General features: G+C 56.5%; 1 protein-coding gene across 5 annotated transcripts; it reads left to right on the forward strand.

Moving 5' to 3' along the window:
* On the forward strand, positions 1-24,795 carry LOC120921026 (CREB-regulated transcription coactivator 2-like; the record flags this gene model as incomplete). 5 transcript variants are annotated; one of them, XM_040333618.1, is given in 13 exon segments in its annotated part: positions 1-71; positions 2,598-2,659; positions 4,364-4,432; positions 4,701-4,798; positions 7,750-7,823; positions 7,933-7,982; positions 8,086-8,327; positions 15,554-15,954; positions 17,648-18,613; positions 18,647-18,937; positions 19,037-19,099; positions 19,224-19,362; positions 22,462-24,795. In XM_040333618.1, coding segments are annotated over 13 exon segments (2,738 nt in total), but the record flags the coding sequence as incomplete, so codon positions are not given.
* Between the last annotated feature and the right edge of the window lie 1,203 nt (positions 24,796-25,998).

The raw sequence follows: 25,998 nt of genomic DNA on the forward strand, positions 1-25,998 counted from the left end.
ACGGCCTGGTGGAACGAGTCCACAGAGATCCCCGCCGGATGATGTCACCGCTACGCCGGTATATGCGGCAAATATCCTTTTATAAGGACCGAGAGAGAGAGGGGACCAGGTACCATAGAGACTGAGAGAGAGAGAGGGGACCGGGCACCATAGAGAGAGAGAGAGAGAGAGAGGGGACCAGGTACCATAGAGACTGAGAGAGAGAGAGAGGGGACCGGGCACCATAGAGACTGAGAGAGAGAGAGGGACCGGACACCATAGAGACTGAGAGAGAGAGAGGGACCGGACACCATAGAGACAGAGAGAGAGGGGACCGAGCACCATAGAGACAGGGAGAGGGGGGACCGGGCACCATAGAGACACAGAGAGAGAGAGGGGACCGGGCACCATAGAGACTGAGAGAGAGAGGGGACCGGGCACCATAGAGACTGAGAGAGAGAGGGGACCGGGCACCATAGAGACTGAGAGAGAGTGGACCGGGCACCATAGAGACTGAGAGAGAGGGGACCGGGCACCATAGAGACTGAGAGAGAGGGGACCGGGCACCATAGAGACTGAGAGAGAGGGGACCGGGCACCATAGAGACTGAGAGAGAGAGGGGACCGGGCACCATAGAGAGAGAGAGGGGACCGGGCACCATAGAGACAGAGAGAGAGAGGGGACCGGGCAGCATAGAGACAGAGAGAGAGAGGGGACCGGGCACCATAGAGAGAGAGAGAGAGAGAGAGGGGACCGGGCACCATAGAGAGAGGGAGAGAGAGAGGGGACCGGGCACCATAGAGAGAGGGAGAGAGAGAGGGGACCGGGCACCATAGAGAGAGGGAGAGAGAGAGGGGACCGGGCACCATAGAGAGAGGGAGAGAGAGAGGGGACCGGGCACCATAGAGACTGAGAGAAAGAGGGGACCGGGCACCATAGAGAGAGAGGGGACCGGGCACTATAGAGACTGAGAGAGAGAGAGAGGGGACCGGGCACCATAGAGACTGAGAGAGAGAGAGAGGGGACCGGGCACCATAGAGACAGAGAGAGAGAGAGAGGGGACCGGGCACCATAGAGACTGAGAGAGAGAGGGGACCGGGCACCATAGAGACAGAGAGATAGAGGGGACCGGGCACCATAGAGACTGAGAGAGAGACAGGGGACCGGGCACCATAGAGACTGAGAGAGAGAGAGAGAGGAGACTGGGCACCATAGAGACTGAGAGAGAGAGGGGACCGGGCACCATAGAGACTGAGAGAGAGGGGACCGGGCACCATAGAGAGAGAGAGAGGGGGGACCGGACACCATAGAGACAGAGAGAGGGGACCGGACACCATAGAGACAGAGAGAGAGAGAGGGGACCGGACACCATAGAGAGAGAGAGAGAGAGAGGGGACCGGGCACCATAGAGACTGAGAGAGAGAGGGGACCGGGCACCATAGAGACCGAGAGAGAGAGGGGACCAGGCACCATAGAGACTGAGAGAGAGGGGACCGGGCACCATAGAGACAGAGAGATAGAGGGGACCAGGCACCATAGAGACTGAGAGAGGGGGGACCAGGCACCATAGAGACAGAGAGAGAGAGGGGACCAGGCACCATAGAGAGAGAGAGAGGGGACCAGGCACCATAGAGAGAGAGAGGGGACCAGGCACCATAGAGACTGAGAGAGGGGGGACCAGGCACCATAGAGACAGAGAGAGGGGACCGGGCACCATAGAGACAGAGAGAGAGAGACAGGGGACCGGGCACCATAGAGACTGAGAGAGAGAGAGGGGGCCGGGCACCATAGAGACTGAGAGAGAGAGGGGACCGGGCACCATAGAGACTGAGAGAGAGAGGGGACCGGGCACCATAGAGACTGAGAGAGAGACAGGGGACCGGGCACCATAGAGAGAGAGGGGACCGGACACCATAGAGAGAGAGAGAGAGAGGGGGGACCGGGCACCATAGAGACTGAGAGAGAGAGAGGGGACCGGGCACCATAGAGACTGAGAGAGAGGGGACCGGGCACCAGAGAGACTGAGAGAGAGAGAGGGGACCGGGCACCATAGAGACTGAGAGAGAGGGGACCGGGCACCATAGAGAGAGAGAGGGGACAGGTACCATAGAGACTGTTGCCTTGGTGACAGAGGGGGAAGGTCCCGTTACCATGGGGAAGGCCCTGTTGCCGTGGTGACAGATGGGGGAAGGGCCTGTTGCCGTGGTGACAGATGGGGGAAGGGCCTGTCGCTGCGGTGACAGATGGGGGAAGGGCCTGTTGCTGTGGTGACAGATGAGGGAAGGGCCTGTCGCTGCGGTGACAGATGGGGGAAGGGCCTGTTGCCGTGGTGACAGATGGGGGAAGGGCCTGTTGCCGTGGTGACAGATGGGGGAAGGGCCTGTTGCTGTGGTGACAGATGGGGGAAGGGCCTGTTGCCATGGTGACGGATGGGGGAAGGGCCTGTTGCCGTGGTGACAGATGGGGGAAGGGCCTGTCGCCGTGGTGACAGATGGGGGAAGGGCCTGTCGCCGTGGTGACGGATGGGGAAGGGCCTGTTGCCGTGGTGACAAATGGGGGAGGGTCCTCGGTATGGGGGGTGGGGTTATGTTTGTCCTCACTTTCCTTAACACACCAACTTGGACAGTTCACCGTACAGCACCGCCCACCTCTCCGCCCACCAGGAGGCCGGCTGGAAGAGGTAACTCCGCCCCCTACAATGCACTGCATAGGACAGATATGACAGTATACACGGGACAGATATGACAGTATACACGGGACAGATATGACGGTATACACGGGACAGATATGACGGTATACACGGGACAGATATGACAGTATACACGGTACAGATATGACAGTATACACGGGACAGATATGACAGTATACACGGTACAGATATGACAGTATACACGGTACAGATATGACAGTATACACGGGACAGATATGACAGTATACACGGGACAGATATGACAGTATACACGGTACAGATATGACAGTATACACGGGACAGATATGACAGTATACACGGTACAGATATGACAGTATACACGGGACAGATATGACAGTATACACGGTACAGATATGACAGTATACACGGGACAGATATGACAGTATACACGGTACAGATATGACAGTATACACGGGACAGATATGACAGTATACACGGTACAGATATGACAGTATACACGGGACAGATATGACAGTATACACGGGACAGATATGACAGTATACACGGTACAGATATGACAGTATACACGGTACAGATATGACAGTATACACGGATACATACGATGACAGTATACACGGATACATACGATGACAGTATACACGGTACAGATATGACAGTATACACGGGATATACACGGGACAGATATGACAGTATACACGGGACAGATATGACAGTATACACGGGACAGATATGACAGTATACACGGATACATACGATGACAGTATACACGGTACAGATATGACAGTATACACGGGATATACACGGGACAGATATGACAGTATACACGGATACATACGATGACAGTATACACGGTACAGATATGACAGTATACACGGGATATACAGAGGACAAATATGGAGGGGGGGGCTGTACAGGGTGTGTCTCCACCTTTACTCCCCCCCCCCCCCCCCTACGCTCTTGAGCCCCCTCTCTCTTTCTCTCTCTCTCCCCCTATGCTCTTGTGTGCGCTCTCTCTCCCCCCTGCACTCTCTCTCTCTCTCTCTCTCTCACCCCCTATGCTCTTGTGTGCGCTCTCTCTCCCCCCTGCACTCTCTCTCTCTCTCTCTCTCTCTCACCCCCTATGCTCTTGTGTGCGCTCTCTCTCCCCCCTGCACTCTCTCTCTCTCTCTCTCTCTCTCTCTCTCTCTCTCTCTCTCTCTCTCTCTCTCTCTCTCTCTCTCTCTCTCTCTCCCTCCCCCCTGCACTCTCTCTCTCTCTCTCACCCCCTATGCTCTTGTGTGCGCTCTCTCTCCCCCCTGCACTCTCTCTCCCCCCTGCACTCTCTCTCTCTCTCTCTCCCCCCTGCACTCTCTCTCCCCCCTGCACTCTCTCTCTCTCTCTCTCTCTCTCTCTCTCTCTCTCTCTCTCTCTCTCTCTCTCTCTCTCTCTCTCTCTCTCTCTCTCTTCCCCCCCCCCCCCTCCTCCTCTTCCCAAGGCTTCTATTCAGATAAGAGGACAGAACATTTTTTTTTATATATATATATATATATATATATATATATATATATATAACTTTATTGGCAATTGTTTAACTTTACCAATCTGGGCGGAGCTCTGACCCTGCAGGGGAGGGGATATCATGGGGTCCCTGGGACACCGCTGTAGGCAGTTCGGGGGGGGGGGGGGGGTGTTGGGCGGGGCCCTCTGGTAATAACGCTGTTTTGTCATATTAAGGACCGCCCCCTGGGGCCCCCACCCCTCGGACAACGCACAGCTCTTTAGGCTGCCGAGCGCTCTGAGCAGGTGACGCTTTGTGTCCGTCTGTCGCTGCCTCTCTATCTCTCTGCCCTGCCCTCTGCTGCTTCTCGGGTGCCGCCCTCTGGGGGGGGGGGGGTTCCTTCTGCTTTGTAGCTGTGTGAGTCAGGTGACTGCGCTGTGCGTGACTTGTGCGTTTGTTCCTGCCACTGTGTCCCCTGCAGCCTCCTCCAGCTTCGCCCTGTCCTCTGCCTGCTTGTGTCCATCCTGCTCCCGTCCTGACCGAACTCTGCACTGTCCCCTCCCCCCCAATCAGAACCAACTCTGACTCCGCCCTGCACACCAGCGTGATGAACCCCAACGCCCAGGAGCCGTACCCGCCGGGGCCACAAGGGGTCCCCACCAGGAGGAGCGGTAGGTGCACCGTGTGTTCGTGTTGTATGTCTTGTGTCATCAGGATCGTATTGGCCAATCGCTGGATCGTTTGATTTCTCAGCTGGGATTGGCTGTCTTGGCCAATGCTAGATTAGTCATCTTTGTCCCCTCTGGGGGGAGATTGACAGTTGTCACCAGGACAGGAAGTGAAGGAGAAACCTTCTGGTATGGGAGATGGATTTCCCCCTCACTTCCTGTTCCAGATACCCAACAGGAAGTGAGTATATTCTCCCCACGGTGAAGGAAATCTCTTCTCCGATAGAACAGGTATCCTAATTTAGGGTTTCCCCCTCACTTCCTGTTCCAAATACCCAACAGGAAGTGAGTATATTCTCCCCACGGTGAAGGAAATCTCTTCTCCGATAGAACAGGTATCCTAATTTAGGGTTTCCCCCTCACTTCCTGTTCCAAATACCCAACAGGAAGTGAGTATATTCTCCCCACGGTGAAGGAAATCTCTTCTCCGATAGAACAGGTATCCTAATTTAGGGTTTCCCCCTCACTTCCTGTTCCAAATACCCAACAGGAAGTGAGTATATTCTCCACATGGTGAGAGCAGAAAGTGAAAAAAAACTTCTCTTGCACATCTCTCTGGTATGTAAGAGGAATTTCCCCTCACTTCCTGTTCCAAATACCCAACAGGAAGTGAGTACTGTCTTCATTCAGGGCATCTGCTCTCTTCCTGTTCCAGATACCCAACAGGAAGTGAGTATATTCTCCCCACAGTGAAGGAAATCTCTTCTCCGTTAGAACAGGTATCCTAATTTAGGGTTTCCCCCTCACTTCCTGTTCCAAATACCCAACAGGAAGTGAGTATATTCTCCCCACGGTGAAGGAAATCTCTTTTCTGATAGAACAGGTATCCTAATTTAGGGTTTCCCCTCACTTCCTGTTCCAAATACCCAACAGGAAGTGAGTATATTCTCCACACGGTGAGAGCAGAAAGTGAAAAAAAACTTCTCTTGCACATCTCTCTGGTATGTAAGGGGAATTTCCCCTCACTTCCTGTTCCAAATACCCAACAGGAAGTGAGTACTGTCTTCATTCAGGGTATCTGCTCTCTTCCTATACCAGATGCACAACAGGAAGTGAGTATAATCTCCCCACAGTGAAGGAAATCTCTTCTCCGTTAGAACAGGTATCCTAATTTAGGGTTTCCCCTCACTTCCTGTTCCAAATACCCAACAGGAAGTGAGTATATTCTCCCCACAGTGAAGGAAATCTCTCCTTAGAACGGTGTCCCCAATGGGAGATTCTGCTTACTGATAGAACAGGTATCCTAATTTAGGGGTTCCCTTCACTTCCTATTCCAGATGCACAACAGGAAGTAACTAAAATCTCCCCACAGTGAGAGCAGGAAGTGGAAAAAACTTCTCTTACACATCTCTCTGGTATGTAAGAGGAATTTCCCCTCACTTCCTGTTCAAAATACCCAACAGGAAGTGAGTATATTCTCCCCACAGTAAAGGAAATCTCTTCTCCGATAGAACAGGTATCCTAATTTAGGGTTTCCCCCTCACTTCCTGTTCCAAATGCACAACAGGAAGTGAGTACTGTCTCCATTCAGGGCATCTGCTCTCTTCCTATACCAGATGCACAACAGGAAGTGAGTATAATCTCCCCACAGTGAGAGAAGTAAATGAAAAATTCATCTTAAAGGGTCACTAAAGGAATTTTTTTTTTTAGCTAAATAGCTTCCTTTACCTTGCTGCAGTCCTGGTTTCATGTCCTCATTGTTCGTTTTTGCTTTCATGTTGCTGTAAATCCTCTCTGTTTTGGACACTTCCTGGTTGCCTGTTTCCTGATAACCACAGTACTGGGAGATTTCTCACGGTGGTCACTAATCAAGGAGCTGTGTGTAAAACGAAACTGGATTGGTGCTGAGGAGTTTTAGACAAAGTATCACTGCTCTCTATTGGCTGACTGCCCTCTAGTGGCTCTATGTACATCAGAGAACCAGCAAACAACAGCAAAAACGAAACTACACTGCAGGTACATTATATGATTGTTTTTTTATCAATTTTTAATCATTTTTAAAAGGAATCAGTTAACTATTATGTCTCTATGCCCTGTAAACAGTCATTTCAGCTAAAAAAAAAAATTCCTTTAGTGACCCTTTAAATACCCTTTTGTATGGATTTCCTCTGGTATGATTTCCCCTCACTTCCTGTTCAAAATGCATAACAGGAAGTGAGTATAATCTCCCCCACAGTGAAGGAAATCTCTCCTTAGAACAGTGTCCCCCATTGGTAGATTCTGCTTACTTCCTGTACTGGATGCACAACAGGAATCTCCCCACAGTCAGGGGAAATCTCTTCTTAGAACTTACTGTATGTCCTCATTGAAAAGTTGCCCTTCACTTCCTGTATCCGATACACAAGAGGAAGTGAGTACAATCTCCCCACAGAAAGGGATATCCCTTATGGGACCAGATGTCCCTATTGAAAGATTTCTCACTTCTTGGGTCAGATGTCCCTATTGGAAGATTTCCGCTCACTTCCTGTACCAGATATACAACAGGAAGTGAGTACAATCTTCCTGCAGGGAGGGGAAATCTTTTCTTAGTCAGAGCTGGTGACCCCATTGAAAGATTTCCACTCACTTCCTGTATCGGATGCACAACAGGAAGTACAATCTTCCTTCAGTAAGGGAAATCTCTTCTTGGGTCAGATGTCCCTATTGGAAGATTTCCGCTCACTTCCTGTACCAGATATACAACAGGAAGTGAGTACAATCTTCCTACAGGGAGGCGGAATCTGTTCTTGGAGCTGGTGACCCCATTGAAAGATTTCCGCTCACTTCCTGTATCGCATACCCAACAGGAAGTGAGTACAACTCCCTTTACGGTAAAGGGAATCCCTTCCAGGACCTGTCAGAGCGCCCCCTGCAGGTACAGAGCCGCCAATCTTTTTTCTCTGCTCTTCCTGCAGCCTTCCTGTTCCCGGCTCCGGCCATAGAAGAGTCTGACGGGGGACACCTACTGAAGCCCTTCGATGCCAAAAGGGTGAGTTCAGAGGGCCGGGTGGGGGGGTGTGGTCAGGGGCGTGTTTTCTAAGGTAGGCCCCCCCCCCATCTCTGATATGTCGCTGACCTTCGCCTGTCTCCTTTTCCAGCCCCCCTCCGCCTCTGGACGGCCCAAGTCTTGTGAAGTTCCTGGAATCAAGTGAGTACCGCCGGCTGGGTGGGGCGGATCTCAGCAGACCACGCCCCCCTCCCCCCACACCTTATCACCAGGTGTCATGTGACCTCGCGCTTCTCTCCCGCAGCATCTACCCGTCGGCGGATCAGCCCCCCTGCATCCCTCAGGTGAACTCCCTACTGAACACGGGGGGCTCCCTGCCGGACCTGACCAGTCTGCACTTCCCCTCCCCCCTGCACACCCCGCTGGACCCGGAGGAGTCGGGATTCGGCAGCCTGAGCGGGGGGAGCAGCACCGGGAATCTCGCCAGCACCATGACCCACCTGGGGATCAGCCGCAGCGGCCTGCCCCCCGCCTTCGACTCGACAGGTATGTTCCCGCCCATCCTTACTGGCTTTCTAGCAATGAGATGGGCGGGGTCTGTGTAAGCTACGGAATGGGAGGGGTCAGCCTAGGCTACATAGTGGGGAGGGGTCAGCCTAGGCTACATAGTGGGGAGGGGTCAGCCTAGGCTATGGAGTGGGGAGGGGTCTGTCTAGGCTATGGAGTGGGAGGGGTCTGTCTAGGCTATGGAGTGGGAGGGGTCTGTCTAGGCTATGGAGTGGGAGGGGTCTGTCTAGGCTATGGAGTGGGAGGGGTCTGTCTAGGTTATGGAGTGTGAGGGGTCTGTCTAGATTCTGGAGCGGGGAGGGGTCGTGGGTCTAGATTCTGGAACGGGGAGGGGTCGTGGGTCTAGATTCTGGAACGGGGAGGGGTCGTGGGTCTGGATTATGGAGCGGGGAGGGGTCGTGCGTCTAGATTCTGGAGCGGGAGGGGTCGTCGGTCTAGATTCTGGAGCGGAGAGGGGTCGTGATTCTGAAGCGGGGAGGGGTCGTGGGTCTAGATTCTGGAGCTGGGAGGGGTTGTGGGTCTAGATTCTGGAGCGGGAGGGGTCGTGGGTCTAGATTCTGGAGCTGAGAGGGGTCGTGATTCTGGAGTGGGGAGGGGTCGTGGGTCTGGATTCTGGAGCGGGGAGGGGTCGTGGGTCTAGATTCTGGAGCGGGGAGGGGTCGTGGGTCTAGATTCTGGAGCGGGGAGGGGTCGTTGGTCTAGATTCTGGAACGGGGAGGGGTCGTCGGTCTAGATTCTGGAACTGGGAGGGGTCGTGGGTCTGGATTATGGAGCGGGGAGGGGTCGTCGGTCTAGATTCTGGAACTGGGAGGGGTCGTGGGTCTGGATTATGGAGCGGGGAGGGGTCGTGGGTCTAGATTCTGGAACGGGGAGGGGTCGTAATTCTGGAGCGGGGAGGGGTCGTGGGTCTGGATTCTGGAGCGGGGAGGGGTCGTGGGTCTGGATTCTGGAGCGGGGAGGGGTCGTGGGTCTGGATTCTGGAGCGGGGAGGGGTCGTGGGTCTAGATTCTGGAGCGGGGAGGGGTCGTGGGTCTAGATTCTGGAGCGGGGAGGGGTCGTTGGTCTAGATTCTGGAACGGGGAGGGGTCGTCGGTCTAGATTCTGGAACTGGGAGGGGTCGTGGGTCTGGATTATGGAGCGGGGAGGGGTCGTCGGTCTAGATTCTGGAGCAGGGAGGGGTCGTTGGTCTAGATTCTGGAACGGGGAGGGGTCATCGGTCTAGATTCTGGAACTGGGAGGGGTCGTGGGTCTGGATTATGGAGCGGGGAGGGGTCGTCGGTCTAGATTCTGGAACTGGGAGGGGTCGTGGGTCTGGATTATGGAGCGGGGAGGGGTCGTCGGTCTAGATTCTGGAACTGGGAGGGGTCGTGGGTCTGGATTATGGAGCGGGGAGGGGTCGTGGGTCTAGATTCTGGAACGGGGAGGGGTCGTAATTCTGGAGCGGGGAGGGGTCGTGGGTCTGGATTCTGGAGCGGGAAGGGGTCGTGGGTCTGGATTCTGGAGCGGGGAGGGGTCGTGGGTCTGGATTATGGAGCGGGGAGGGGTCGTGGGTCTGGATTCTGGAACGGGGAGGGGTCTAGATTCTGGGGAGGGGTTGTGGGTCTAGATTCTGGAACGGGGAGGGGTCGTCGGTCTAGATTCTGGAACTGGGAGGGGTCGTGGGTCTGGATTATGGAGCGGGGAGGGGTCGTCGGTCTAGATTCTGGAACTGGGAGGGGTCGTGGGTCTGGATTATGGAGCGGGGAGGGGTCGTGGGTCTAGATTCTGGAACGGGGAGGGGTCGTGGGTCTGGAGTGGGGAGGGGTCGTGGGTCTAGATTCTGGAACGGGGAGGGGTCGTAATTCTGGAGCGGGGAGGGGTCGTGGGTCTGGATTCTGGAGCGGGGAGGGGTCGTGGGTCTGGATTCTGGAGCGGGGAGGGGTCGTGGGTCTGGATTATGGAGCGGGGAGGGGTCGTGGGTCTGGATTCTGGAACGGGGAGGGGTCTAGATTCTGGGGAGGGGTTGTGGGTCTAGATTCTGGAGCGGGGAGGGGTCGTGGGTCTGGATTATGGAGCGGGGAGGGGTCGTGGGTCTGGATTATGGAGCGGGGAGAGGTCGTGGGTCTCGATTATGCAGCGGGGAGGGGTTGTGGGTCTGGATTATGGAGCGGGGAGGGGTCGTGATTCTGGAGCTGGGAGGGGTCGTCGGTCTAGATTCTGGAACGGGGAGGGGTCGTCGGTCTAGATTCTGGAACGGGGAGGGGTCGTGGGTCTGGATTATGAAGCGGGGAGGGGTCGTGGGTCTGGATTCTGGAGTGGGGAGGGGTCGTGGGTCTGGATTATGGAGCGGGGAGGGGTCTAGATTCTGGAGTGGGGAGGGGTCGTGGGTCTAGATTCTGGAACGGGTCGTGGGTCTGGATTATGGAGCGGGGCGGGGTCGTCGGTCTAGATTCTGGAACGGGGAGGGGTCGTGGGTCTGGATTATGGAGCGGGGAGGGGTCGTCGGTCTAGATTCTGGAGCAGGGAGGGGTCGTTGGTCTAGATTCTGGAACGGGGAGGGGTCATCGGTCTAGATTCTGGAACTGGGAGGGGTCGTGGGTCTGGATTATGGAGCGGGGAGGGGTCGTCGGTCTAGATTCTGGAACTGGGAGGGGTCGTGGGTCTGGATTATGGAGCGGGGAGGGGTCGTCGGTCTAGATTCTGGAACTGGGAGGGGTCGTGGGTCTAGATTCTGGAACGGGGAGGGGTCGTAATTCTGGAGCGGGGAGGGGTCGTGGGTCTGGATTCTGGAGCGGGAAGGGGTCGTGGGTCTGGATTCTGGAGCGGGGAGGGGTCGTGGGTCTGGATTATGGAGCGGGGAGGGGTCGTGGGTCTGGATTCTGGAACGGGGAGGGGTCTAGATTCTGGGGAGGGGTTGTGGGTCTAGATTCTGGAACGGGGAGGGGTCGTCGGTCTAGATTCTGGAACTGGGAGGGGTCGTGGGTCTGGATTATGGAGCGGGGAGGGGTCGTCTGTCTAGATTCTGGAACTGGGAGGGGTCGTGGGTCTGGATTATGGAGCGGGGAGGGGTCGTGGGTCTAGATTCTGGAACGGGGAGGGGTCGTGGGTCTGGAGTGGGGAGGGGTCGTGGGTCTAGATTCTGGAACGGGGAGGGGTCGTAATTCTGGAGCGGGGAGGGGTCGTGGGTCTGGATTCTGGAGCGGGGAGGGGTCGTGGGTCTGGATTCTGGAGCGGGGAGGGGTCGTGGGTCTGGATTATGGAGCGGGGAGGGGTCGTGGGTCTGGATTCTGGAACGGGGAGGGGTCTAGATTCTGGGGAGGGGTTGTGGGTCTAGATTCTGGAGCGGGGAGGGGTCGTGGGTCTGGATTATGGAGCGGGGAGGGGTCGTGGGTCTGGATTATGGAGCGGGGAGAGGTCGTGGGTCTCGATTATGCAGCGGGGAGGGGTTGTGGGTCTGGATTATGGAGCGGGGAGGGGTCGTGATTCTGGAGCTGGGAGGGGTCGTCGGTCTAGATTCTGGAACGGGGAGGGGTCGTCGGTCTAGATTCTGGAACGGGGAGGGGTCGTGGGTCTGGATTATGAAGCGGGGAGGGGTCGTGGGTCTGGATTCTGGAGTGGGGAGGGGTCGTGGGTCTGGATTATGGAGCGGGGAGGGGTCTAGATTCTGGAGTGGGGAGGGGTCGTGGGTCTAGATTCTGGAACGGGTCGTGGGTCTGGATTATGGAGCGGGGCGGGGTCGTCGGTCTAGATTCTGGAACGGGGAGGGGTCGTGGGTCTAGATTCTGGAACGGGGAGGGGTCGTGGGTCTAGATTCTGGAACGGGGAGAGGTCGTGATTCTGGAGCGGGGAGGGGTCGTGGGTCTGGATTCTGGAGCGGGGAGGGGTCGTGGGTCTGGATTCTGGAGCGGGGAGGGGTCGTGGGTCTAGATTATGGAGCGGGGAGGGGTCGTGGGTCTGGATTCTGGAACGGGGAGGGGTCTGGATTCTGGAACGGGGAGGGGTCGTGATTCTGGAGCGGGGAGGGGTCGTGGGTCTAGATTCTGGAGCGGGGAGGGGTCGTGGGTCTGGATTCTGGAGTGGGGAGGGGTCGTGGGTCTGGATTATGGAGCGGGGAGGGGTCTAGATTCTGGAGTGGGGAGGGGTCGTGGGTCTAGATTCTGGAACGGGGAGGGGTCGTGGGTCTGGATTATGGAGCGGGGAGGGGTCGTGGGTCTGGATTATGGAGCGGGGAGGGGTCGTGGGTCTGGATTATGGAGCGGGGAGGGGTCGTGGGTCTGGATTATGGAGCGGGGAGGGGTCGTGGGTCTGGATTATGGAGCGGGGAGGGGTCGTGGGTCTGGATTATGGAGCGGGGAGGGGTCAGTAGAACCATATGGGACAGGAAGGTTTAGCACTAGGTCCCCTATTGGATGGATGTCTTTTGGGCGGAGTCTGTGGCCCACGGGGAGGGGACGTGGGTCTGGATTATGGAGCGGGGAGGGGTCGTGGGTCTAGATTCTGGAGCGGGGAGGGGTCGTGGGTCTAGATTCTGGAGCTGAGAGGGGTCTGGATTCTGGAGTGGGGAGGGGTCGTGGGTCTAGATTCTGGAACGGGGAGGGGTCGTGATTCTGGAGCGGGGAGGGGTCGTGGGTCTGGATTCTGGAGCGGGAAGGGGTCATGGGTCTGGATTCTGGAGCGGGGAGGGGTCGTGGGTCTGGATTATGGGGAGGGGTCGTGGGTCTGGATTCTGGAACGGGGAGGGGTCGTGGGTCTAGATTCTGGAGTGGGGAGGGGTCGTGGGTCTAGATTCTGGAACGGGGAGGGGTCGTGATTCTGGAGCGGGGAGGAGTCGTGGGTCTGGATTCTGGAGCGGGAAGGGGTCATGGGTCTGGATTCTGGAGTGGGGAGGGGTCGTGGGTCTGGATTATGGAGCGGGGAGGGGTCGTGGGTCTGGATTCTGGAGTGGGGAGGGGTCGTGGGTCTGGATTATGGAGCGGGGAGGGGTCTAGATTCTGGAGTGGGGAGGGGTCGTGGGTCTAGATTCTGGAACGGGTCGTGGGTCTGGATTATGGAGCGGGGCGGGGTCGTCGGTCTAGATTCTGGAACGGGGAGGGGTCGTGGGTCTAGATTCTGGAACGGGGAGGGGTCGTGGGTCTAGATTCTGGAACGGGGAGAGGTCGTGATTCTGGAGCGGGGAGGGGTCGTGGGTCTGGATTCTGGAGCGGGAAGGGGTCGTGGGTCTGGATTCTGGAGCGGGGAGGGGTCGTGGGTCTAGATTATGGAGCGGGGAGGGGTCGTGGGTCTGGATTATGGAGCGGGGAGGGGTCGTGGGTCTGGATTCTGGAACGGGGAGGGGTCTGGATTATGGAACGGGGAGGGGTCGTGATTCTGGAGCGGGGAGGGGTTGTGGGTCTAGATTCTGGAACGGGGAGGGGTCGTGATTCTGGAGCGGGGAGGGGTCGTGGGTCTAGATTCTGGAGCGGGGAGGGGTCGTGGGTCTGGATTATGGAGCGGGGAGGGGTCGTGGGTCTGGATTCTGGAGTGGGGAGGGGTCGTGGGTCTGGATTATGGAGCGGGGAGGGGTCTAGATTCTGGAGTTGGGAGGGGTCGTGGGTCTAGATTCTGGAACGGGGAGGGGTCGTGGGTCTGGATTATGGAGTGGGGAGGGGTCGTGGGTCTGGATTATGGAGCGGGGAGGGGTCGTGGGTCTAGATTCTGGAGCGGGGAGGGGTCGTGGGTCTAGATTCTGGAACGGGGAGGGGTCGTGGGTCTGGATTCTGGAGTGGGGAGGGGTCGTGGGTCTAGATTCTGGAACGGGAAGGGGTCATGGGTCTGGATTCTGGAGTGGGGAGGGGTCGTGGGTCTAGATTCTGGAACGGGGAGGGGTCGTGATTCTGGAGCGGGGAGGGGTCGTGGGTCTGGATTCTGGAGCGGGAAGGGGTCATGGGTCTGGATTCTGGAGCGGGGAGGGGTCGTGGGTCTGGATTATGGAGCGGGGAGGGGTCGTGGGTCTGGATTCTGGAACGGGGAGGGGTCTGGATTATGGAACGGGGAGGGGTCGTGATTCTGGAGCGGGGAGGGGTTGTGGGTCTAGATTCTGGAACGAGGAGGGGTTGTGATTCTGGAGCGGGGAGGGGTCGTGGGTCTAGATTCTGGAGCGGGGAGGGGTCGTGATTCTGGAGCGGGGAGGGGTCGTGGGTCTAGATTCTGGAGCGGGGAGGGTTCGTGGGTCTGGATTATGGAGCGGGGAGGGGTCGTGGGTCTGGATTATGGAGCGGGGAGGGGTCGTGGGTCTAGATTCTGGAACGGGGAGGGGTCGTGATTATGGAGCGGGGAGGGGTCGTGGGTCTAGAATATGGAGCGGGGAGGGGTCATGGGTCGTGATTCTGGAGCGGGGAGGGGTCGTGGGTCTGGATTCTGGAGCGGGGAGGGGTCGTGGGTCTAGATTATGGAGCGGGGAGGGGTCTGGATTCTGGAGCGGGGAGGGGTCGTGGGTCTGGATTCTGGAGCGGGGAGGGGTCGTGGGTCTGGATTATGGAGCGGGGAGGGGTCGTGATTATGGAGCGGGGAGGGGTCGTGGGTCTGGATTATGGAGCGGGGAGGGGTCTGGATTCTGGAACGGGGAGGGGTCTGGATTCTGGAACGGGGAGGGGTCTGGATTCTGGAACGGGGAGGGGTCGTGATTCTGGAGCAGGGAGGGGTTGTGGGTCTAGATTCTGGAACGGGGAGGGGTCGTGATTATGGAGCTGGGAGGGGTCGTGGGTCTGGATTATGGAGCGGGGAGTGGTCAGTAGAACCATATGGGACAGGAAGGTTTAGCACTAGGTCCCCTATTGGATGGATGTCTTTTGGGCAGAGTCTGTGGCCCGTCTTTGTATACTTTTGGGCGGAGTCTGTGGCCCGTCTTTGTATATTTTTGGGCGGAGTCTGTGGGCCGTCTTTGTATACTTTTGGGCGGAGTCTGTGGGCCGTCTTTGTATACTTTTGGGCGGAGTCTGTGGCCCGTCTTTGTATATTTTGGGCGGAGTCTGTGGGCCGTCTTTGTATACTTTTGGGCGGAGTCTGTGGGCCGTCTTTGTATACTTTTGGGCGGAGTCTGTGGGCCGTCTTTGTATACTTTTGGGCGGAGTCTGTGGGCTGTCTTTGTATACTTTTGGGCGGAGTCTGTGGGCCGTCTTTGTATACTTTTGGGCGGAGTCTGTGGCCCGTCTTTGTATAACGTCTCTCGTCTCCATTTTTTTTTCCAGGTTTCTCCTCTGACCTCCAGTCCTCCCTGTGCCGCCAGTCCCTGCAGTCCTCCCTGAGTAACCCCAACCTCCAGGCCTCCCTGCGGAACTCCTCCCTGCAGACGTCCTTCAGCAACCCGTCCCTGCAGTCCTCGCTCAGCAGCCAATCGCTGCCGTCTTCTCTCAGCAACCAGTCGCTGTCCCCCTCCACCAGCAGCCACAGCCTGACCTCGGCCTACAGCACGCCTTCCTCGCCCTCTTCTTCCTCCTCTTCTTCCTTCCCGCCCATGGCGTCCTCCTCCTCGCTGAACTCCTCCCCCCACCGCAGGGTGCCGCTCAGCCCGCTGACGCTGCCTATGGCCGGGGACGGAAGGAGGCAGTTCTCTCCCACCATGTCCCCGACGCTGACCTCCATCACTCAGGTAAGGCCCCAGATCATTGGGTTTTCTTATTTCTGGGGTCAGTACCCTACAGAGCAGAGGTGGGGCCTAAATAACTCCTCCCCTTTGCCCATTGCCCTTTGACCAATAGTGAGCTTGGGGTTTCAAGCTCATACCCCAAAAAAGCGCTTGAGGGACCTGAACCCCCTTCCCACTCTGCGGAGCGGGGAGGGGTCGTCGGTCTAGATTCTGGAACGGGGAGGGGTCTTCGGTCTAGATTCTGGAGTGGGGCAAGGTCGTCGGTCTAGATTCTGGAGCTGAGAGGGGTCGTCGGTCTAGATTCTGGGGCGGGGTTGTCGGTCTAGATTCTGGAGCGGGGAGGGGTCGTCGGTCTAGATTCTGGAGCGGGACGGGGTCGTCGGTCTAGATTCTGGAGCCGGGAGGGGTCATGGGTCTAGATTCTGGAGCGGGAAGGGGTCGTCGGTCTAGATTCTGGAGCGGGGAGGGGTCGTCGGTCTAGATTCTGGAGCGGGCGGGGTCGTCGGTCTAGATTCTGGAGCGGGGCGGGGTCGTCGGTCTAGATTCTGGAGCGGGGAGGGGTCGTCGGTCTAGATTCTGGAGCGGGGAGGGGTCGTCGGTCTAGATTCTGGAGCGGGGAGGGGTCGTCGGTCTAGATTCTGGAGCGGGGAGGGGTCGTCGGTCTAGATTCTGGAGCTGGGAGGGGTCGTCGGTCTAGATTCTGGAGCTTGGAGGGGTCGTCGGTCTAGATTCTGGAGCTGGGAGGGGTCGTCGGTCTAGATTCTGGAGCTGGGAGGGGTCGTCGGTCTAGATTCTGGAGCGGGGAGGGGTCGTCGGTCTAGATTCTGGAGCGGGGCGGTCGGTCTAGATTCTGGAGCGGGGAGGGGCGGTCGGTCTAGATTCTGGAGCGGGGAGGGGCGGTCGGTCTAGATTCTGGAGCGGGGAGGGGTCGTCGGTCTAGATTCTGGAGCGGGGAGGGGTCGTCGGTCTAGATTCTGGAGCGGGGAGGGGTCGTCGGTCTAGATTCTGGAGCGGGGAGGGGTCGTCGGTCTAGATTCTGAAACTACAGTAGTAGCTGCCGGCTTGTGTTGTTGTGAATGACGGCAGCCTGGAGTAGGCGCCTCATCGTTCATAAAGCTGCTACTACAGTAGTCTCTCTCTCTCTCTCTCCCTCTCCTATTAAGCCTGGTCCAGATTTTCACAGGTGAGAGACTATAGTAGTAGCTGGTCTTATCATTCACAACAGCTGCTACTGTAGTCTCTCTCTTCTCAGTGGCTGGGCTCAGTCTTTTTCTTTCGGGACAATGAAATATTATTCAAAGAAGGTGGAAGAGGAGGCACCCGGCCTGCAGGATTAGATGGAGGGCTGCATAGTGAAGAGGGGGAAGGTGGCTTCAGAATTGGCTTGTAACTCCATAAATTGGGCTACAGCCTGGGGAGGAGCCACAGAAAAGAAAATGTGGTATTAATTGTGAACCGCTGCACATATCTCTACGGGACCAAGTGCTATGCTATGTGCACAGGGGACCCAACAATGAGTTGTCAACACTGGGTGATACGTCCTCTTTAAGGGTCAACAGGGGGAAGCTCGAGCAGAGAGGGGGTCAAACCCAGATACCATTCCCGTTTTTTATTCAGAACAGTTGCTGGTTATGAAAATGCTTCCCGGTCTGTGGTGGTTCTTCTTTAATGTTTGTTTTGTTTTCACCCCCCGCAGGGAGTTCCCCTCGACACCACCAAGATGTCCACCGACCAGAGGCTTCCCCCGTACCACTTTAATCACCCGAATCTGCTGGCCCAGCCCGCCCAGCAGATGTCTCAGTCCCAGCAGCCTTTGCACCAGTCCTCTCATCAAATGGGCAACTCCCAGCAGCACCCCCAGGGAATGGGCAACTCCCAGCAGCAGCACCCCCAGGGAATGGGCAACTCCCAGCAGCAGCACCCCCAGGGAATGGGCAACTCCCAGCAGCAGCACCCCCAGGGAATGGGCAACTCCCAGCAGCAGCACCCCCAGGGAATGGGCAACTCCCAACAGCACTTGCAACAGCACCCCCAGGGAATGGGCAACTCCCAGCAGCACCCCCAGGGAATGGGCAACTCCCAGCAGCACCCCCAGGGAATGGGCAACTCCCAGCAGCAGCACCCCCAGGGAATGGGCAACTCCCAACAGCACTTGCAACAGCACCCCCAGGGAATGGGCAACTCCCAGCAGCAGCACCCCCAGGGAATGGGCAACTCCCAACAGCACTTGCAGCAGCACCCCCAGGGAATGGGCAACTCCCAGCAGCACCCCCAGGGAATGGGCAACTCCCAGCAGCACTTGCAGCAGCAGCACCCCCAGGGAATGGGCAACTCCCAACAGCACTTGCAACAGCACCCACGGGCAATGGGCAACTCCCAGCAGCACCCCCGGGCAATGGGCAACTCCCAGCAGCACCCCCAGGGAATGGGCAACTCCCAGCAGCACCCCCAGGGAATGGGCAACTCCCAACAGCACTTGCAACAGCACCCCCAGGGAATGGGCAACTCCCAGCAGCACCCCCGGGCAATGGGCAACTCCCAGCAGAACCCCCAGGGAATGGGCAACTCCCAGCAGCACCCCCAGGGAATGGGCAACTCCCAGCAGCAGCACCACCAGAGAATGGCCAACTCCCAGGAGCACTTACAGCAGCACCGCCCCCAGGGAATGGCCAGCTCCCAGCAGCACCGCCCCCAGGGAATGGCCAACTCCCAGCAGCACCGCCCCCAGGGAATGGGCAACTCCCAGCAGTCCTCGCAGGCGATGCCCCAGTCTCAGCTGCCTTACCATCAGTCCCAGAATCCTCTGAACCACACCCACCCATCAATGACCCAACAGTCCACGGAGTCCTCTGTAGACTCTTCCCAGAAGGCTTTGCAGCAGACTTTCTACAAGGACCTTTGTGAGCTCCAGTCCGACATTCAGAACTTTTCCTATGCGCAGAATTCTGGGGGCTTCCAATTGCAGCCCTTCCTGGGGGATTACCAGGTGAGTAACGGGACTGAGATATCGGGGGCGGGGGGGGCGCATCTGTGGCCCCGTTCCTTATCCTGATGGCGGCCATCTTGTTCTCTTCTGTCTCCGCAGTCTTTGCTCAGCAGCCTTTTTGACGAGTGTGATCTCCCGCTTCCCGCCCAGCGGTCCCAGCAGGTATGGCGCGGGGGGGGGGGGGGGGCTCGTAGGATGTACGGGGCCTCGTGATTTCAATCTATAATAAAGTGGGAGGAGCTGAGAACAAACGCCCCATAAACTCACGTCATTTCTTTGTGTTCAGTTCGAGCAATGTAACATGACGGAGACCGGACGGGATTATCCGCACAGCGGGGGCGGGGCCATCAACTCTCCGCCTTACAAGAAAAAGAACAGCGGCAACTGCTTCCGGCACGACCCCATCCCCAACATTGTCCTTACCGGTATGTAGGACCCCACCCCCGACATTGTCCTTACCGGTATGTATGACCCCACCCCCAACATCGTCCTTACCGGTATGTATGACTCCATCCCCAACATCGTCCTTACCGGTATGTATGACCCCATCCCCGACAACGTCCTTACCGGTATGTATGACCCCACCCCCCACATCATCCTTACCGGTATGTATGACCCCACCCCCAACATCGTCCTTACCGGTATGTATGACCCCACCCCCGACAACGTCCTTACCGGTATGTATGACCCCACCCCCGACATTGTCCTTACCGGTATGTATGACCCCACCCCCGACATTGTCCTTACCGGTATGTATGACCCCACCCCCCACATCGTCCTTACCGGTATGTATGACCCCACCCCCAACATCGTCCTTACCGGTATGTATGACCCCACCCCCGACAACGTCCTTACCGGTATGTATGACCCCACCCCCGACAACGTCCTTACCGGTATGTATGACCCCATCCCCAACATTGTCCTTACCGGTATGTATGACCTCACCCCCGACATTGTCCTTACCGGTATGTATGACCCCCATCCCCCAACATCGTCCTTACCGGTATGTATGACCCCATCCCCCAACATCATCCTTACCGGTATGTATGACCCCACCCCCGACATTGTCCTTACCGGTATGTATGACCCCATCCCCGACATCGTCCTTACCGGTATGTATGACCCCACCCCCGACATCGTCCTTACCGGTATGTATGACCCCACCCCCGACATCGTCCTTACCGGTATGTATGACCCCACCCCCGACATCATCCTTACCGGTATGTATGACCCCACCCCCCAACATCGTCCTTACCGGTATGTATGACCCCACCCCCGACATTGTCCTTACCGGTATGTATGACCCCCAACATCATCCTTACCGGTATGTATGACCCCATCCCCAACATCATCCTTACCGGTATGTATGACCCCACCCCCCAACATCGTCCTTACCGGTATGTATGACCCCATCCCCCAACATCATCCTTACCGGTATGTATGACCCCATCCCCGACATCGTCCTTACCGGTATGTATGACCCCATCCCCGACATCGTCCTTACCGGTATGTATGACCCCACCCCCGACATCATCCTTACCGGTATGTAGGACCCCACCCCCGACATTGTCCTTACCGGTATGTATGACCCCACCCCCAACATCGTCCTTACCGGTATGTATGACTCCATCCCCAACATCGTCCTTACCGGTATGTATGACCCCATCCCCGACAACGTCCTTACCGGTATGTATGACCCCACCCCCCACATCATCCTTACCGGTATGTATGACCCCACCCCCAACATCGTCCTTACCGGTATGTATGACCCCACCCCCGACAACGTCCTTACCGGTATGTATGACCCCACCCCCGACATTGTCCTTACCGGTATGTATGACCCCACCCCCGACATTGTCCTTACCGGTATGTATGACCCCACCCCCCACATCGTCCTTACCGGTATGTATGACCCCACCCCCAACATCGTCCTTACCGGTATGTATGACCCCACCCCCGACAACGTCCTTACCGGTATGTATGACCCCACCCCCGACAACGTCCTTACCGGTATGTATGACCCCATCCCCAACATTGTCCTTACCGGTATGTATGACCTCACCCCCGACATTGTCCTTACCGGTATGTATGACCCCCATCCCCCAACATTGTCCTTACCGGTATGTATGACCCCATCCCCCAACATCATCCTTACCGGTATGTATGACCCCACCCCCGACATTGTCCTTACCGGTATGTATGACCCCATCCCCGACATTGTCCTTACCGGTATGTATGACCCCATCCCCGACATCGTCCTTACCGGTATGTATGACCCCACCCCCGACATCATCCTTACCGGTATGTATGACCCCACCCCCGACATCGTCCTTACCGGTATGTATGACCCCACCCCCGACATCATCCTTACCGGTATGTATGACCCCACCCCCCAACATCGTCCTTACCGGTATGTATGACCCCACCCCCGACATCGTCCTTACCGGTATGTATGACCCCACCCCCCAACATCGTCCTTACCGGTATGTATGACCCCACCCCCGACATTGTCCTTACCGGTATGTATGACCCCCAACATCATCCTTACCGGTATGTATGACCCCATCCCCCAACATCGTCCTTACCGGTATGTATGACCCCATCCCCCAACATCATCCTTACCGGTATGTATGACCCCATCCCCGACATCGTCCTTACCGGTATGTATGACCCCATCCCCGACATCGTCCTTACCGGTATGTATGACCCCACCCCCGACATCGTCCTTACCGGTATGTATGACCCCACCCCCGACATCATCCTTACCGGTATGTATGACCCCATCCCCGACATTGTCCTTACCGGTATGTATGACCCCATCCCCGACATTGTCCTTACCGGTATGTATGACCCTCATCCCCCAACATCATCCTTACCGGTATGTATGACCCTCATCATCATCATCCTTACCGGTATGTATGACCCCATCCCCGACATCATCCTTACCGGTATGTATGACCCCATCCCCGACATTGTCCTTACCGGTATGTATGACCCCACCCCCGACATTGTCCTTACCGGTATGTATGACCCCACCCCCGACATTGTCCTTACCGGTATGTATGACCCCATCCCCCAACATCATCTTTACCGGTATGTATGACCCCACCCCCGACATTGTCCTTACCGGTATGTATGACCCCATCCCCGACATTGTCCTTACCGGTATGTATGACCCCATCCCCAACATCGTCCTTACCGGTATGTATGATCCCCAACATCGTCCTTACCGGTATGTATGACCCCACCCCCCAACATCTTCTTTACCGGTATGTATGACCCCCATCCCCCAACATCATCCTTACCGGTATGTATGACCCTCATCATCATCATCCTTACCGGTATGTATGACCCCCATCCCCAACATTGTCCTCACCAGTTCATAAGACCCTCCACCATTCCCAACATCGTCTAAAGTATTCCTAAGGCGGGTCCTCTTATTACACCTAAGCTGAATTCTGATTGGTTAATGTTGGGATGTAAATAATCGATGGTCTGTTGTGGGTTTTTTTTGCCCCTCCCAGCGGTGGACTCCTCTCCCCCCGGCTTCTCCAAGGAGATCACCTCGGCGCTGTCCTCCGTCCCCGGCTTCGAAGGGGACCCCACACTGGGACTGGAGGACGACCTGAACATCGAGCCGCTCACGCTGGACGGGCTGAACATGCTGAGCGACCCGTACGCCCCGCTGACCGACCCGCTGGTGGAGGACTCCTTCCGCTCCGACCGCCTGCAGTGACCGCCGGCTGCGCCAGCCACTCACACAGATCCATAAAGGTTCTTGGCGGGGCCTGATGGCTGGACGATGAAGGTCCCCGATATAGAGGGGTCATGTGACCAGCACTGCCGCAGCCCCCCCCCGTGGGCAGGGACCAGAGGCCCGCCCTCGTCATTTGGCTCCGCCCACCGCGGGGATCCTGCAGCTGAACTTGAACACAATCTGTAAAAAATTGTCAATAGATTTTTATTTTATTATTCTAAAGAAGAGAAAATCTATTTACGAAATGTATAAAAATATATTTTATTACTTTGGAGGCCGAGAAGAGCGAGCGGGGGAGAGCGAGAAATTTGCCGGCTGGAGAGGGAATCCAATGTATTCAGTTTTGGATGGAGGGGGGAGAGCGGACGTTTCTATTGGCTATTTATTTCTGTCTGTGACCTCCCACTGGGGAGATTCACCCTCACTTCCTGTCCCTGTGACACCCATACAGGAAATGAGGGGAGTGGCTGTCGCCTTTACAGGGAATGAGGGGGCGTGGTCTTCATCTGTACAGGAAATGAGGGGGTTGTCACCTGTATGGGAAATGAGGGGGAGTGGTTGTCGTCTGTATGAGAAATGAGGGGGAGTGGTTGTCGTCTGTATGAGAAATGAGGGGGAGTGGTTGTCACCTGTATGGGAAATGAGGGGGAGTGGTTGTCGTCTGTATGAGAAATGAGGGGGAGTGGTTGTCACCTGTATGGGAAATGAGGGGGAGTGGTTGTCACCTGTATGAGAAATGAGGGGGAGTGGTTGTCACCTGTATGGGAAATGAGGGGGAGTGGTTGTCACCTGTATGGGAAATGAGGGGGAGTGGTGGTCACCTGTATGGGAAATGAGGGGGAGTGGTTGTCACCTGTATGAGAAATGAGGGGGAGTGGTTGTCACCTGTATGGGAAATGAGGGGGAGTGGTTGTCGCCTGTATGGGAAATGAGGGGGAGTGGTTGTCGCCTGTATGGAAAATGAGGGGGAGTGGTTGTCGTCTGTATGAGAAATGAGGGGGAGTGGTTGTCACCTGTATGGGAAATGAGGGGGAGTGGTGGTCACCTGTATGGGAAATGAGGGGGAGTGGTTGTCGCCTGTATGGGAAATGAGGGGGAGTGGTTGTCACCTGTATGGGAAATGAGGGGGAGTGGTTGTCGCCTGTATGGGAAATGAGGGGGAGCGGTTGTCGTCTGTATGAGAAATGAGGGGGAGTGGTTGTCACCTGTATGGGAAATTAGGGGCAGTGGTTGTCACCTGTATGGTAAATGAGGGGGAGGGGTTTTCGTCTGTATGAGAAATGAGGGGGAGTGGTTGTCGCCTGTATGGGAAATGAGGGGGAGTGGTTGTCGTCTGTATGGGAAATGAGGGGGAGTGGTTGTCGCCTGTATGGAAAATGAGGGGGAGTGGTTGTCGCCTGTATGGGAAATGAGGGGGAGTGGTTGTCGCCTGTATGGGAAATGAGGGGGAGTGGTTGTCGCCTGTATGGAAAATGAGGGGGAGTGGTTGTCGCCTGTATGGGAAATGAGGGGGAGTGGTTGTCGCCTGTATGGGAAATGAGGGGGAGTGGTTGTCACCTGTATGGGAAATGAGGGGGAGTGGTTGTCACCTGTATGGGAAATGAGGGGGAGTGGTTGTCTTCTGTATGGGAAATAAGGGGGCGTGAACTAACTTGAGTGAGGCCCATCCCCTGCTGCACCCCCACCCCCCCAGCCCTGATTTCCTTCCACTAGCACCTGAGCCTAGAAGAACTTCCCCCGGGTCGCCGTCTTATTGGCATTTTGTCAAACGACCAAACCTAAGCATGGGCGGAGCCAGTCTTGGGTCTGAGCTCCTCCTCCAGCTACAGAGCCCCACCCCCTCGGATCTATGCAGGGCTCACATGACAGTAAGGTGGCCATTGCGGACGGGGTGAATGCCCTCCCCCCACCCCACACTGGGAGTTTTAGTGTCACATGACCCCCCCTAACCTTGGGGGGGAGGGGGGTGCAGGAGCAGAGCGTGGACCTCCCGGGCCGGCCTTGTACGGACCTCACCATTTCCTCTTTTGTTACAATGTATAAATGTAAATATTTGTATCAAACATTTCCTTTTTATATAATAAAAAAACTTCCAATCTCACGGAGCTCCGCCCATTATTGGTCACTGCTTAAAGGAGGAGCCGAGTCGGCTCTTCACATCCTGTGTGTCGGACTCCGATGCAAACTGAATGGTTGGGCAGTGGAGAGGGGGCGGCGTTTCCCTTCACTTCCTGTTCTGGTGACACTGTATAAGGCAAGGTGTCACCGGGACAGGAAGTGAGGTGAAATCTCCTCCAATAACAACTCCACCACCACTCTGTGGAAAAAAAAAGGATTTTTGTACTTACCGTAAAATCCATTTCTCTGAGTTCATAGACGGACACAGCCTCCATTGACCTTAGGGTTATGCTTCTTCCTACCAGGAGATTTAGGCAGAATTCTACAGCACTTAAGGTGTTAAAACCTTTCCTTCATGCCGCTCCTCCCAGGGGGCGTGGCTCCCCCAGGCATAACCCACACCCTGCTCTAGCAGCCTCAGTCCGTAACAAGCAGTACAAACCAAGGAGGGGTGGGTGCTGTGTCCGTCCATGAACTCAGAGAAATGGATTTTACGGCGAGTACAAAAATCCTTTTTTCTCTTTCGTTCATAGACGGACACAGCCTTCATTGACCTTAGGGACATCCCCAAGCAGTGTCAAAAAAATTCGAGGGGTGGGAAAATAACACAGCAAAAACAGGTTACACCCCAAACAAAAACCGGAGTTACTCAACGGAGGAACTCCAACCTTAAACTGCCGCCTGTAACACCCTGCGGCCGAAGGAGGCATCAGAAGATGAACACACATCCACCTCGTAAGACCTTGAAAAAGCGTGGATCGCTGCCATATACCCCTGTAACACAGAGGCATGATGCCGGAAGCCCAAGAGGCTCTGGTCGAATGCGCCCTGACCCGAAAGGGAGGCGCACGCCCCTTCAGGGCATAGGCCTGAAGCACAATCCGTCGGAACCACCTAGGAACGGTGGCCGACGAGACCGCCAGGCCCCCTTGTAGGACCAGCCAGCGACACGAACAGTGAGACTGACTTCCGGAACGGAACCGTAACATATAAGTACATTCGTAGGGCCCGAACCACATCCAGAGGATGTAAAGAGGCCGCCTCCTTGCATTTCGGCCGAGGACACAAGGATGGGAGAACAATGTCCACATCAACGTGAAAAGCCGAAACGACCCTGGGGAGAAAAGACGGCTGCGGCCGCAGCACCACCTCATTCTCATGGATGACCAAGCAGGGAGCCTTGCAA

This window comes from Rana temporaria, chromosome 13, assembly GCF_905171775.1.
Source record: "Rana temporaria chromosome 13, aRanTem1.1, whole genome shotgun sequence".
In the NCBI taxonomy this organism is placed as follows: domain Eukaryota; kingdom Metazoa; phylum Chordata; class Amphibia; order Anura; family Ranidae; genus Rana; species Rana temporaria.